At 39.3% G+C, this 12,859-nt stretch overlaps 1 protein-coding gene across 1 annotated transcript in view; it reads right to left on the bottom strand.

Annotated features, from left to right (window-relative positions):
- Positions 1–12,859, bottom strand: part of CFAP54 (cilia and flagella associated protein 54) — a 353,980-nt gene that overhangs the window by 25,469 nt on the left and 315,652 nt on the right. The window contains exons 65-66 of the mRNA XM_030323452.1: positions 10,923–11,032; positions 6,906–7,047 (exon numbers count right to left, since the gene is read on the bottom strand). Coding sequence (XP_030179312.1) covers positions 6,906–7,047; positions 10,923–11,032 — 252 coding nt within the window. The remainder of the gene's footprint in view (positions 1–6,905; positions 7,048–10,922; positions 11,033–12,859) is intronic.

The raw sequence follows: 12,859 nt of genomic DNA, 5'->3' as shown, positions 1-12,859 counted from the left end.
CAGGTTGTGGGAGGCCTCACATGACCTTTCTACCACAGAAGTGAAGCCTCGAGCTCATCAGCCCAGGCAGAAAGCTGGGTGTGTGGTCGGCAGGGGGCTGGAAGGGCACAGAGTGACTCTTGTTCAATCTTTGCCATTTCTCCCTTAAAAAGGAGCATCTATTGATTCTATGGAGAATGGTTTACTGAGTTACTTCAAAAATAACCATGCCAACTCTGACTTAGTTGAAATCCTCATCTTCTTTCACCTAATGTATGGAAAAAACTTCCTAAATTGTTTTCCATCCTCCAAACTCTTGGTTCCCTCATCCCTCCTTCACATGCCACCAGTTTATGTCAGCCAATCACAGAGCGGATCATGAGATGCCCTTCCAGGTGCTGCCCCTCCCCCTAACCCCCACACCCAGCCCTGCCTCTTCATGGCCCTTGCCTACAGAACAAAGTTCACTCACCATTTATTCATTCAGCACCTAACGTATGCAGCCTAAGTGTCATGAAGTGGTAATGAACAAGACAGAAAGAGAGCCCTTAAGGAGCCAATGGATGGTCTAGTGGGAAGAAAAGGAGAGACAGACTCTTACAGCACCATGTGGTGAGTCAGAGAGGAGGAGTCACTTAATTCCACCCACCTCTTCAGCCGCATCTCCCACTACATTCACCCTGTTCTCCCATCACAACAGACATCTCATCGTCCGTTCATATAACATTCAGTCCCGTGACTTCACACCCCTTCTCTTGCTGTATCCTCAGTCTGCTATGAGTGCCCTCCACAGGTCTTCAACTAGAAGCTCCCCAAGCAAGTACTGGAGAGGCACTATGTGTCAGGCACTGGGCTAAATATCAGAGATAAGATGATGAACAAAACCTCCAGCAAAGGAAGTCACAGTAAAGACAGATGAAGAGACACATAAACAGATAACCTTCAAAACAATGCAGTAAGAGTACAGGGTGTTTTGGGGTATTTTGTTGGAAGGTTGCATGCAGATGTCAGAGAGATACTAAAGAACATGACAATTGGGGAAAAGAAGGTTTAAAAGAAGTTTTGCCTTGTGTTATGAAAGAATTCCCTCTTGAATGTTCTTATGAGAGACTCCATAAAGATTTAGATTATTTTCAATGGTTTTGAACAGCAGATTGATGTTTCTTAGAATGACACATTTTGCTAAAAGAGGACCACCCAATGGCTAGGTTCATTATGAATGACATCTGGGTACCTACGTCCATACTCATACAATGATTAATCTCCTCCATGACAAAGACCTAATTGTACTGATTTCTGCATGTCCTTATCTCCTCCCCAAGCCTGGAAAAATTTTGCATATAATATTTCCTCAAAAAGAATTTGTGAATTGAGGCTAATGTTCAATTTCATTTTGTTCTTTGTTTTTATAGTACTTTGATATTTGGGATATGTTGACTGTATACTAATTTTAATTGCCTTGTACAATCCAGGCATCCCATAAATGTTTGCTGAACTAACCTTAGGTGAATTGGTAAGCATATTTTAGGCTCTTCATATCAGTATGCTATCACTCCAAATAAGATGTTTTTCTCTTAAAATCAGGATCGTGTGCATTTTTCATATGCCTTAAAGTCCCTGGTAAGCTCTGAAGACACCCCTAAAGCTATGAATGACAGGTTAAAATAACTCAGTCATTCTAAGCCAGCTTTGTTCATTTTAGAAGGACGTATACAGTTTTCAAGCCAGAAGTGATTAGAACACCTGTTCTGTAGCCCTCTCGATACATCTTAAATTAATATCTGTGTTCTGAATTTCTTAGCTTATTCCAGACCATAGGCTTTGGCGGGGGGCGGGGGGGGGGGAGGAGGTGGTAAAAAAGGGAAAGGAACAAGAAAGAGAGTAAGATTCATTATCCCCCATATCAACCAAAGGTACATTTTCTGGTAACTTCTATTTAATAACCCACCAAAAATCTATACTTTGATAGAAATAAATATAATAGATTATAGAGGTTATAAAATCCTTTCCAATTCCAGACCAGAATCGATCTCTTCAAGTGTCCTAGTTAACTTCTAATTAGTGCCAAGTGAAGGTTGTCATGACAACAAACTGGCAGATTTAGTCAATGGGATTTGTTAGAACACAGAATATAGCTGCCTTTTTTTTTAAGTGCCAGTTAGCATACTGGAAAAAAAAAAGAAAACTTTATATGTTCCTTCTTTTTCTCAACTTTTCAAGTGTTCTGAACTAATCTGTTTGCCAGTTCATCTAAACAGATATTAGTTTGTCTTCCATTTGATGACATTCTCTTATATAGAGAACCAACAGAACTGAAACATATTTAAAAATGCCCTCCTTAAAGCTGAAGAAACATTTTCTAAGTTAAGGAACAAGACAAACTCAAAGATACACGGAACATCATTACTGAAAGTAGTCTGTTTTACTCAAGGACTGATCCACTGACATATACCATTCTAGTCAGGACAAGAAAGCAAGCCACAAACTCTGGTTAAAGGGACTCTGGATTCCTCCCTCTGCTTACATTCAAACGCTCTCTCTTATCGCCATTTATTTGGTATTTTCTTATATTCATAGTCAACCTCTCTACTGAGATGCCAGGCTCATTGTAATAAATTTGATTCCCACATCAGACCCCACGGAAATTCTGGTGACTCACCTTCCAACCAAGGGGTGTGGCTCTCCATCTCAGAGCACTATTTTAGTGAGATGATCAGTTTTAGAGATGAGAGGAACATTAGTCCCAGATAAGGGTAAGTGACTGACCCTAGGTAGTAAAACTGAGTAGCAGAGCACAACCTAGACTTCGTGCTCTTATGGATGCTCACCCTCCTGCCTCAGACAATAGAAGTTGCAAAGATGAATGGGTTTAGGAGAAAATAATCATTTTTCATATATGAATTATATGGAAGTGGACTCAGGGACAATTTCAGCAAAGAATATTCTAGACTATGGCTCAAATACAGCAATCTGATATGTTTGGACTATGACCAAAAAACTAAGTGACCAAATTAAGTGATCTACAAAAGAAGTGCAAAAATGACACGAGAGTGGAGTTCTTCCTGAAAACAGACATAATATGAAAAAAAAATACATATGTTAGAAGAGATGCTCCACATCACTCATCATCAGGGAAATACAAATCAAAACCACCATGAGATACTACCTCACACCTGTCAGAATAGCTAACATTAACAACACAGGAAACAACAGGTGTTGGCTTGGATACAGAGAAAGGGGAACCCTCTTGCCCCATTGGTGGGAATTCAAACTGGTGCAGCCACTATGGAAAACAGTATGGAGGTTCCTCAAAAAGCTAAAAATAGAACTACTCCACAACCCAACAATTGCACTACTAGGTATTTATCCAAAGGATACAAAAATACTGATTTGAAAAGGCACATTTACCCCGAAGTTTATAGCATCATTATCAACAATAGCCAAATTATGAAGAGCCCAAATGGTCATCGACTAATTCATGGATAAAGAAGAGGTGACATATATATTAGTGGAATATTACTCAGCCATCAAAAAGAATGAAATCTTGCCATTTGCAAAGCCATGGATGGAGCTAGAGTGTATTATGTGAAGCGAAATAAGTTGGTCAGAGAAAGACAAATACCATATGATTTCACTCACATGTGGAATTTAAGAAACAAAACAGAAGAACATAGGGGCAGGGAGAAAAAAGAGAGGGGGGCAAACCATGAGAGACTCTGAACTATAGAGAACAAACTGTGGGTTGCTGGAGGGGAGGTGGGGGGACGGGCTAAATAGGTGATGGGTGTTAAAGAGGGCACTTGTTATGAGCACTGGATGTTATATGTAAGTGATGAATCAAAGTGATAAAAATTCTACACTATATGTTAACCAATTAGAATTTAAATGAAAACTTGAAACAAAGAAAATATGTATGTTATATTATTATTTTATAATATATATAATCTCATGGGTTTGAGATATCTGATCTATTAGATTTATTATAAGTGCTCAGTATATAGGTAATATCAAGAAACATCTGGTAATTAATATTGTAACCTACAAAGACACTGAAAAGACTTTGGGATGTGCAACCCAAAATCCAAGACATCAGTTCTATGATAAATCCGGGCACAGAGCAGAGGAAAGGCAAGTGTGGAAAAGTGGCATTTTGCAAAGGCTAACTGTTCTTGATGAATCCTCTTACAGCTGGGCTAGTTGCTTTCACAATAATGAAAAATGGATTCACTCACTCTACTGGTAAATTCAGACTGAAAATGCCAACAGGTACACTCTGAGAATCAGGAGAGTCCTCAAATTTTACACGTTCACATGAGTGCATAGATGAGGAAATAAAGAGCTAAACCTACACCTGAAACTAACATAACATGTATGTCACCTAGACTTCAATAAAAAAGGGGAAAAAAGGTTAGAATGGCAAAAAAAAAAAAAATAGAAATAGGACAAAAAGAGGTATACCAATACTTTTCTTTAAGAATTAAAAATGTTTTGGGGTGCCTGCATGGCTCAGTCGGTTAAGAGTCTGACTTTGGCTCAGGTCATGATCTCACGGTTTGTGAGTTTGAGCCTGGTGATGGGCTCTATGCTGACAGCTCAGAGCCTGAAACCTGCTTCAGATTCTCTCTCTCTCTCTCTCTCTCTCTCTCTCTGCCCCTCCCACTCCCCTGCTTTCATTGTGTGTGTCTCTCTCTCTCAAAAAAAAAAAAAACATTAAAAATTTAAAAAAAGAATTAAAAATGTTTTGTTATTGTGATTGAATATTAAACTAGCAAAAAGTGATTTAAGGAATGAGATACAGCAAATCAAAAATGAAGAAAAGATCCTAAAAACTTACAGAGAGGAGAAACAGAGCTGGGCCCCAACTGGCTGGGAATTCAACCAGGAAAGCAGCAAAAGGAGGCCCCAGATTTAGAGGTATGCTGTAGGCATTGGGGGCAAACAGTCCTCAACTAGAGCAGAAAGATGGGAGCTTTCAAGAAGAAAAAAAGGAACTGAGATATTATTTGATAAGCATGAAAAACTGGGTGAAAATCTATGGATGAACATATGAAAATTCTGATGTAATGATCAGAAGAAAGTTAAAGAAAAAAATACAAGAAAAATCAAGGCTTATACAAGAAAAGAAAATAACCATAGTACACTCTTTGACTTGGCTGTGAACATTGTTTCCAGGGGCATGATAATGTAAATACTGAATAGTGACTTAACCAAAATCTGTGATATGACAATACTTGGGAAAAGGAGAAAGGAGAAGTTGGGGAGAAGTATAAGTGAATTAAACCCTTATATACCACAACAAAATCAATAGATATTATCTCAAGTTGATACATAAAAGAAAAAAGAATAATTATTTGTAGCTAATAGCTCTATTCATCAATAATTCTGGTTTTCCTTCTTCCAAGCCTGTAGGATGTGACTTCTTTGGTCAATGAAATATTAGTGGAAGTGATATGACAGAAACCTTAAGGGCCAATGTGCAATTTGCCCCATTTCTTCCCTCCTGCTACTGTGACTGGTGATATTTCACGTGATGGATGTGCTACCAGCCTAGATGCAGGCCTGAGGGGACATGGAACAGGGCCCCAGTTAACGCACTTGGATTTGAAGGCCGTTTGCTGCCTCATTTTTCATGACTGATACTACATATTATTATACACGTGGAAGTAAATAACAAGAGAAACAGCTGAAAGAGCTGAAAATGGTTGCCTCTGCAAAGCAGGACTGCAGAGTGAGAAGAGGTTGGGTAGGAGATTGTCCCTTTTCACTAAGTCTTGTAGAGCTATCTGACTTTTTAAATGGCCAAAATAACTACAGAATCTATAACTCAAGAAAGTGGATTAATGTGCAAATGGAAATTCAAAGGACAAGTGATTAGGGAAGAACAAATATGTTCCTGCTCCTCTCATTTCCATAGAGCGTAAGGAAATGCCACTCCACTCCTAGAGGAGGAACACTTCTGGCTTCTTTCAGACTTGAAACTAATTTACTGCCAGGAAAGTGGAGTGACTTAACTGATTAGTAAGTTTGGGAAAAGCAAAAGAACATGCTGGGCTCAGCCTCTTCTGGGCAATCTTTGTTTATATTTTTGGAGGCACCCTGCCTACAAGACTGCTGGTCTCTGCTCCTCCCTGCAGTGAGCCTGGCAGGGGCAGAAGGGCACTGGGGAATCCTACGGTTACACAGGTGTGACTAGGTGGGCAAGTCTGGCTCATTCAGGGGTGAGATACTACTAAGCTCATTTGGTCACAGTCCTAAAGCAATGTTCGACAATCAATCAGCTTTCTCAGTTAATGACGCTGAGATTTTGATTTCCACTATCCATCTGCTATATCCCATTCTTCAGTGGGTTCAGAACTCAGGAAGGGTAGAAGAGAAATGACCCTCAATGACCCTCTTCTCCAGACACATACATCAATCATCACAAAAACCACCCAACTGTGTGATCAAATTAATAATACACCATTAAGATAATGTCTTTTTTGTTGTTGTTCAAAAAATACATATATGCATAGAGAAAGTCTGAAAGATACTTTTCTTCACACATTTCTTGAATAATAAAAATGTTGAAACAGTAGACTTAAGAATAAAGAGTAAAAGAATAATGTAAAGTTACAGAGCATTGTTTCTTGGGATTCACAGTGGTATCTGAATGATTTCTCTAGATTGCCTTTGCTTTCTTTCACCATCACATTCTTATAATTGGTATGTTTAGAAAAGCTTTGAAGGAAGCACTACTTATGTGTCCAAAAAAGTTGGATTATATTTGATACTCTAAATAGAGAAATGGAGAACAGAAGAACCACAAAGTTCAAGACTAGTGATATAGTTGTGCTTTGATGAAGTAAAAAAAATCACTTAAATAAGTATATAAAATGACATCTATGCTACAACAGCAATGCAATTTTCCATTATTTTTAATAACTTACTTCCATTTCCTTATCAACTGATTTCTCTTCCATTTCTTGCATTTCGGATACATTTTCATCTGAAGTAATTTCAGGAGTTGTTGGCAATGATATTTCAGCTATTTGCGTAAGATTAGATAGTTTCTCATGAATTGAAATAACCCTAAAAATAACAGATGCACATGTATTTTACTTGAAAAGCTAAGAAAGGCATTCGTTTATTCCCAGAATCAGTAATATGTGTAAAGTTAGTCCTCAGGTATTTAACACTGGGGTTTCTGGCATTCCCAAACATCATTCATTCAATAATTCCTTCATTCAAGAAACATGAGCAAAGAGAAACAATTCTAACCCGTATAATATTTATGACCTAGTTATAAACTCTGAGAGATTTAAAATGACAAACTGGCAAAGGCACAATGACAGAAATGCACACATCCAAAATACTGCTTAAGATGAAAAAAAAGAAAATGAACATTTACGCGAGCAAAGAAAGTCCAGGCAATAACGAAAGGTTTGCTCCTATGTAAATCTTAATGCTGTGCCATGACTGCCCTGCTGACCTGAAGATAAGAATTATGGCAAGTTAGCAATGGCTTGCAAAGGCCAATCAATGAGCCCATAACAATGAAGTATATTGTGCGGGGAGGGGTGAAAGGGCAGGGAGCAGGATCAAGAAAGAAGGAAAAGCAAAAGCCAAGGAGGAAGGCACAGGACACAGTGGCAATTATGCTGAAGACAGAAAGCTTCTGGGGCCACAGGCCAGTGAACAGTGGATACTCTGAAGGCAGAGGTAAATGGGTGAGTGGAGTCAGGAGAAGGAAAAGCATTTGAAGCAGCTGAAGGAGGCAAACAGCCACCTGTGTGGCCTTCAGTGAGTCTATGCTATGGGATACAGCACATATATGCATGCATGTGTGTGTGTGTCAGTGTGGGTGTCTCCATCCAAGGAAGGAGGGAAACTTTTATGAGAAAGAAGTAAATTATCCATTAAGTCAAACTGACATCAAAAACATACACAGGAATGTCAATTCTCCAATGTTCCATAGGGTCCTCATCTGCAGCATGGTATAATACTCGATGACCATGATAGAAGGTGAAAAAGTACCTTTAATTATACATAAGAGGATCTGAAATTATATAGTGTGTTTAAGAAACTCTTTTATAAAAAAAGGACAATGGTTAAAATGTAAAGATCTGTTATTAAAAGTTCACTTGGAAGACATCCATTAAAAAAAAAAAAGGGTCACCTCCAAGAATGGCGGGAAGGCTGCCTGATGCACTGGAGAGAGAACAGGTAGGACTCAAAGGACCTGGGAGAAGCATGCTGGGTTCCAACACACATCAGCCATGAGACCCTGCACAAGCCACCTAACCTCTCTGACCCTGACATCCCTCCTACTGCAAGACTGGAATAATAAAACCTGCTTCATCTACTTCACAGCATTTTGTACCGATGAAATGACATAACTATGTACATTCCTAACCATGAGAAGCCACATGAGAGAAAGATGATATTCTAACACACTGTTCTTCATTCTAATACCCAAGAAAGAATTCTTATAATTCCCGTTTCTCTTTCAAAAATAATGTAGCTCCCCCTTCTAATACATGGAATTGCAGGAAGGATAAATTGTTCTTTGATGTTTGGGTTTCAGATTGTCAGTGAATGTCCAGAGCTGTACTATCTGTTTCAAAAACAAATGTCCTGGTCTAACTCTGTAAGAAGCAGGCTGGGGGTGGGGGGGTGGCTGGGCCCCTGATCAAGGAGCAGCATCAGAGGACCTAGCATCTCAGGTTCATCTCATGACCCCATTTGCCCAGCATCTTGCCCATACACATCTTGACCTCCCTGTCCGTGTCAATGCTCAGTCCAGCTTTTCAATTCCCACATTGGCCCACAAACATCCATCATCTCATCCAGGCTAGACCAGCTCCCCACAGCCTCTGCTCTCATTTACTGACTCACGGGCACTCTCTCCCCCCCAGGCTGCCAGGGCCTGGAAGCAGGACCCGGGCAGAAGTAGAAATGTGGATGGCAGGAGACTTGAAGGCAGAGACCGCAGGCAGGGAACTGGATCTTGGTTAGAAGAACATAATTAGATAGAACTACACAGAAACATTTATGTGTGTGTATTGAGAACACTATCTTTTCTTTTGTTGCTATAGAAAAATGCCAAGAATTAAAATGTTTTTCCTTGTAAGTACTTAATTTGGAGATTAGGAAGTGAAATGAACGATTCAAGAGGACTGCCCAATTTGAAGGCTATTCTGGTTCCTTCTCTGGCTTATTTTTTTCTGACCCCTTGTATTCTTACTTTGCCTTCTGAAAGATGGTCAACAAGAGCAACTCCCCACGTACCTATCTTACCCTGGCCCTCCTAAGAATACAAGCAATGCCAGCCTAGGTGAGGGAAATGGGCAGCTTTCACTGTGTCCCCAAGGGACAGGTTAGATGAGACACTGCCAGGCACCCTCCTCTGTGTTGGCCTCAGTGACAGGTTCATGTCCCTAACCTGAGTAAACCTACTACTGATCATAAACACATTCAAATTACAAACTTTTTGGAATAAAAAAGAATTCTGTCATTTTGATTTCATTCCACTCTGCAGAAATTATCATCATTTTCATCATGTGATTCTAAAAAAAATATCTTGCCATATTTATGTACACAAAGCAAGTATATAATTTCATAACTTTGTTGCTTAGCTGTGCTGGTATATGTCCTGTGCCTAGATTTTCTGCCAGTTCAAAAAAAAAAAAAAAAAAAAAAAAAGGAAAAAGGGAAAAAAGAAAATTGGCTGAATAATTGAAAATATGCCAGCTCTTGAAACATCTCTTGTTTTATTCTCTTTTATGGCAAGGCCAAGAAGTCCTTCAAAATGAAAATCTTGGAGCATGAACAAGGCTCTTCAGGGAAGAACCAGGTCTCTGTTCGCTAAGCACTTACTAGGCGCCTAACAGGGCAAAGAGCTGACACTGACAGACACAGGGGTTAGTAACAAGACTTGACATTTGCCCAGTGCTTTCGGCCTTTCAGAAGATATGCATATGTTGTCTGTCTTGATCTTAACAACCCTGAAAGGCAGGCAGAGTAGATATTCTTTCCATTTTACAACTGAGGCGATGGAGTTGAGGTCACAAGGACGGTGAACAATGGAATCAAAACTAAATTAACTAAGCAATGAAAAAAATTAAAAACCAACTAGGAATTTGGTAAAGTGAAACAGGAGAAGAGAGAAACCAGGCATGAGCAAAAGTTAGAGACATGCCCTGTTTGATGGAGAGAAAGGAAAACAACCTGGATAAAGCAGAGGCTTTTGATGTGGCGAACAATGTAAAATAGGGAAGGGTGGGACAATGGAGGGCGTGGAGTTTGTCCATAATTTTGCAACCCAATACGGAGCCACATCTTACTTTTTAAATATGCCCCAAATTAGGGGTGCCTGGGTGGCTCAGTCGATTAAGTAGCCAACTTCGGCTCAGGTCATGGTCTCAAGGCTTGTGAGTTTGAGCCCTGCACCAGGCTCTGTGCTGACAGTTCAGAGCCTGGAGCCTGCTTCAGATTCTGTGTCTCCTTCTCTCTCTGTGCCTTCCCCTCTCATGCTCTGTCTCTCTTTCAAAAATAAATAAGCATTAAAAAAATTTTAAATATGCCCCAAATTATAGGCAAAATATAATATATATCCTTGTACTCTCTAAAATCTTTATGAAGTGTCAGGAAGTGTTTCTCCACAACCCTAAGTACTATTATTCTTATTCCCACTTCATTGATGGGGTGACTGAAGCACAGAGAGGTTAAGTAACAAGCTCAAGTTTGCAAAGTGAATAAGGGGCACGATTGGCATTTGACCCAAAGCAGGCTGGATTCAGAGTTCATACTCTTAACCACTGCAATATCATACTCCTCTAATTAAAAGGAAGATTCTTCTAAAAATGTCTTCTAAAAGTTCTCCTGTGACTTACCTTGAATATTACTAAAGCAGTCTGTTCTAAGGAAAATATTAGCAGAGTTGTAGGAAATCCATCATTACTTGCCTGTTCAGTGGAACCCAGAAAGAGCCAACATAGACATCGCTAGAAGTGCTATTAGGCACAGCCTCTGAAATATTCTGGGGCCTCATGTTATATGCATACAACAATAAAACCTATAAGAAAATTAAAACATGAATAAAATGTGACATTAAAATTACACGTTGCCTCAAAATAATATCATTAAATTTTTTAAGTTTTTCTTTGAAAGAGAAAACAATTGTGTTTCAACTCACTTTAAAGAGGACTGATTTGAGCAAGAATTGTACAAAGTTTATGAGGTGAAATAAATGCCATTTGATAATAATATTATATTATTTTTGAAGAGTGCCATTTCTTACTGCAATTATTAAGTTTAAATCTCAACCTGCGAAGGCCCTCTACAAGTTGGAAATGTGTACCTGGTGAATATCCAACCTCGTTTCTCGTTGCTTCTCAATATGCGCCTTTCTCATCAGTGGTCATAGCTGCTTCTGTGCATCACTTATGCTGCTCCCTTACTCTTCTGTTTATTCAACCTACACACAACTTTCTGGTCCCCACCCCTAACATGGAACTTCTCCTAATGACTCATACTCTGGTAATCTCCCTGCGGTTTGAATTTTGACAATCCTTAAAGTTAATTCCTTATATTGTAGCACTTATTTATGGTCCAATTCACAGAATTTGAGATTCATAGAACCTTAGAGAGGATCTGGTCTAAGTCCCTCCTTTGAGATATGAGAATGCTGAGGCCCAGAGCTGCCAGTCAAAACCAACTAATTAAGTACATGCATTTATCTCTGTTTCTTTGATAATCAAACTAAAATAAGAGTACAGGGATTTTTTAGAAAGGCGTAAATCCACAAAGACAGACAAAAAGGAGGTAAGCAGACAAGAGATGTTAGCAACACGTTGAAGGACAGAAATTGCTGAGAAGAGTGTTGGGGGACTCAGAAAAGAGGAAAGGCTGTGTCCTAACTGCCTTCAGAGGGGTTGCCAACAACAAACATGACTGAGAACCCAGAAAGGCTTGGGAGCTGGAGATGTTCCTCCCTCTTATCCCTTCCCTGAGCCCATGCCACCAGGAGATTTCCCTACTTCCCTTGCCTCCTCTCTGGCCAAACTTCCTTTCATTTTCCTCTCTGCTGAGGTTAAATCAGAGCTCTATTGTCAGGGACATTAGGTACAGGGCTGAGATGCAGAACTGAAAACATGGGAATTAAGTGGAAGTCTGTGTTCTGAACAAGAGACATCCCCTACCCCACTGCAGCCCCTGCTCGGGATGTAGGAAACCAGACAGAAGTTGAAAAGGATCCTCTTTGAGGAAACTGACCAGACAAAGAGAAAAGACCTACAGATACTGACATTTCAGCATCCTGCAATGAAACTGCTGGCTCCTGCAGTTACCCTACAATGAGGCCTATAAATCAATAAGTCTGACCTGATACACCCTGTAGCACCTTCACAAATGAATGGATAGCCAAGGGTCACTAGACATGAAACGAAAGGTAGAGACCAAAACTAACATAAGAAAGGAACTTGAAGAATCAGATATAAGACAGAGAGCAGAAGAGAACTTCAATGAAACCATAATTGATATCTTAAGAGAGAATAAAGACAATATTTTATCTGTGAATCAAGAACGCAGTGCTGTTAAAAATGAACAAAGAACAAGAAAGAGCTCTTAAGAACTAAAAAAATATGTGATCACAACTAAATATCAACAAAGGTTTGAAATATAAAATTGAAGATATCTCCCCAAAAGTAAACCTAAATTTTAAAACATAGGTAATATGGGAGAAAAGATGAGAAAAATAATCTGATAAATTCAGTATCTGAATAATAATTCCAGAAGGTACAGAGATAATCAAAGGGAGGAAATTATCAAAGAAAATAATTCTTCTTGCACTAAAGAATATACTGAAAGTTTGAAAGGGGCACAGTGGATGACAGACCCGCAT

Source organism: Lynx canadensis, chromosome B4, assembly GCF_007474595.2.
Source record: "Lynx canadensis isolate LIC74 chromosome B4, mLynCan4.pri.v2, whole genome shotgun sequence".
Lineage (NCBI taxonomy): Eukaryota > Metazoa > Chordata > Mammalia > Carnivora > Felidae > Lynx > Lynx canadensis.
Note: the sequence above shows the minus strand (reverse complement) of the source record. Positions and strands in the feature narration are given on the sequence as shown.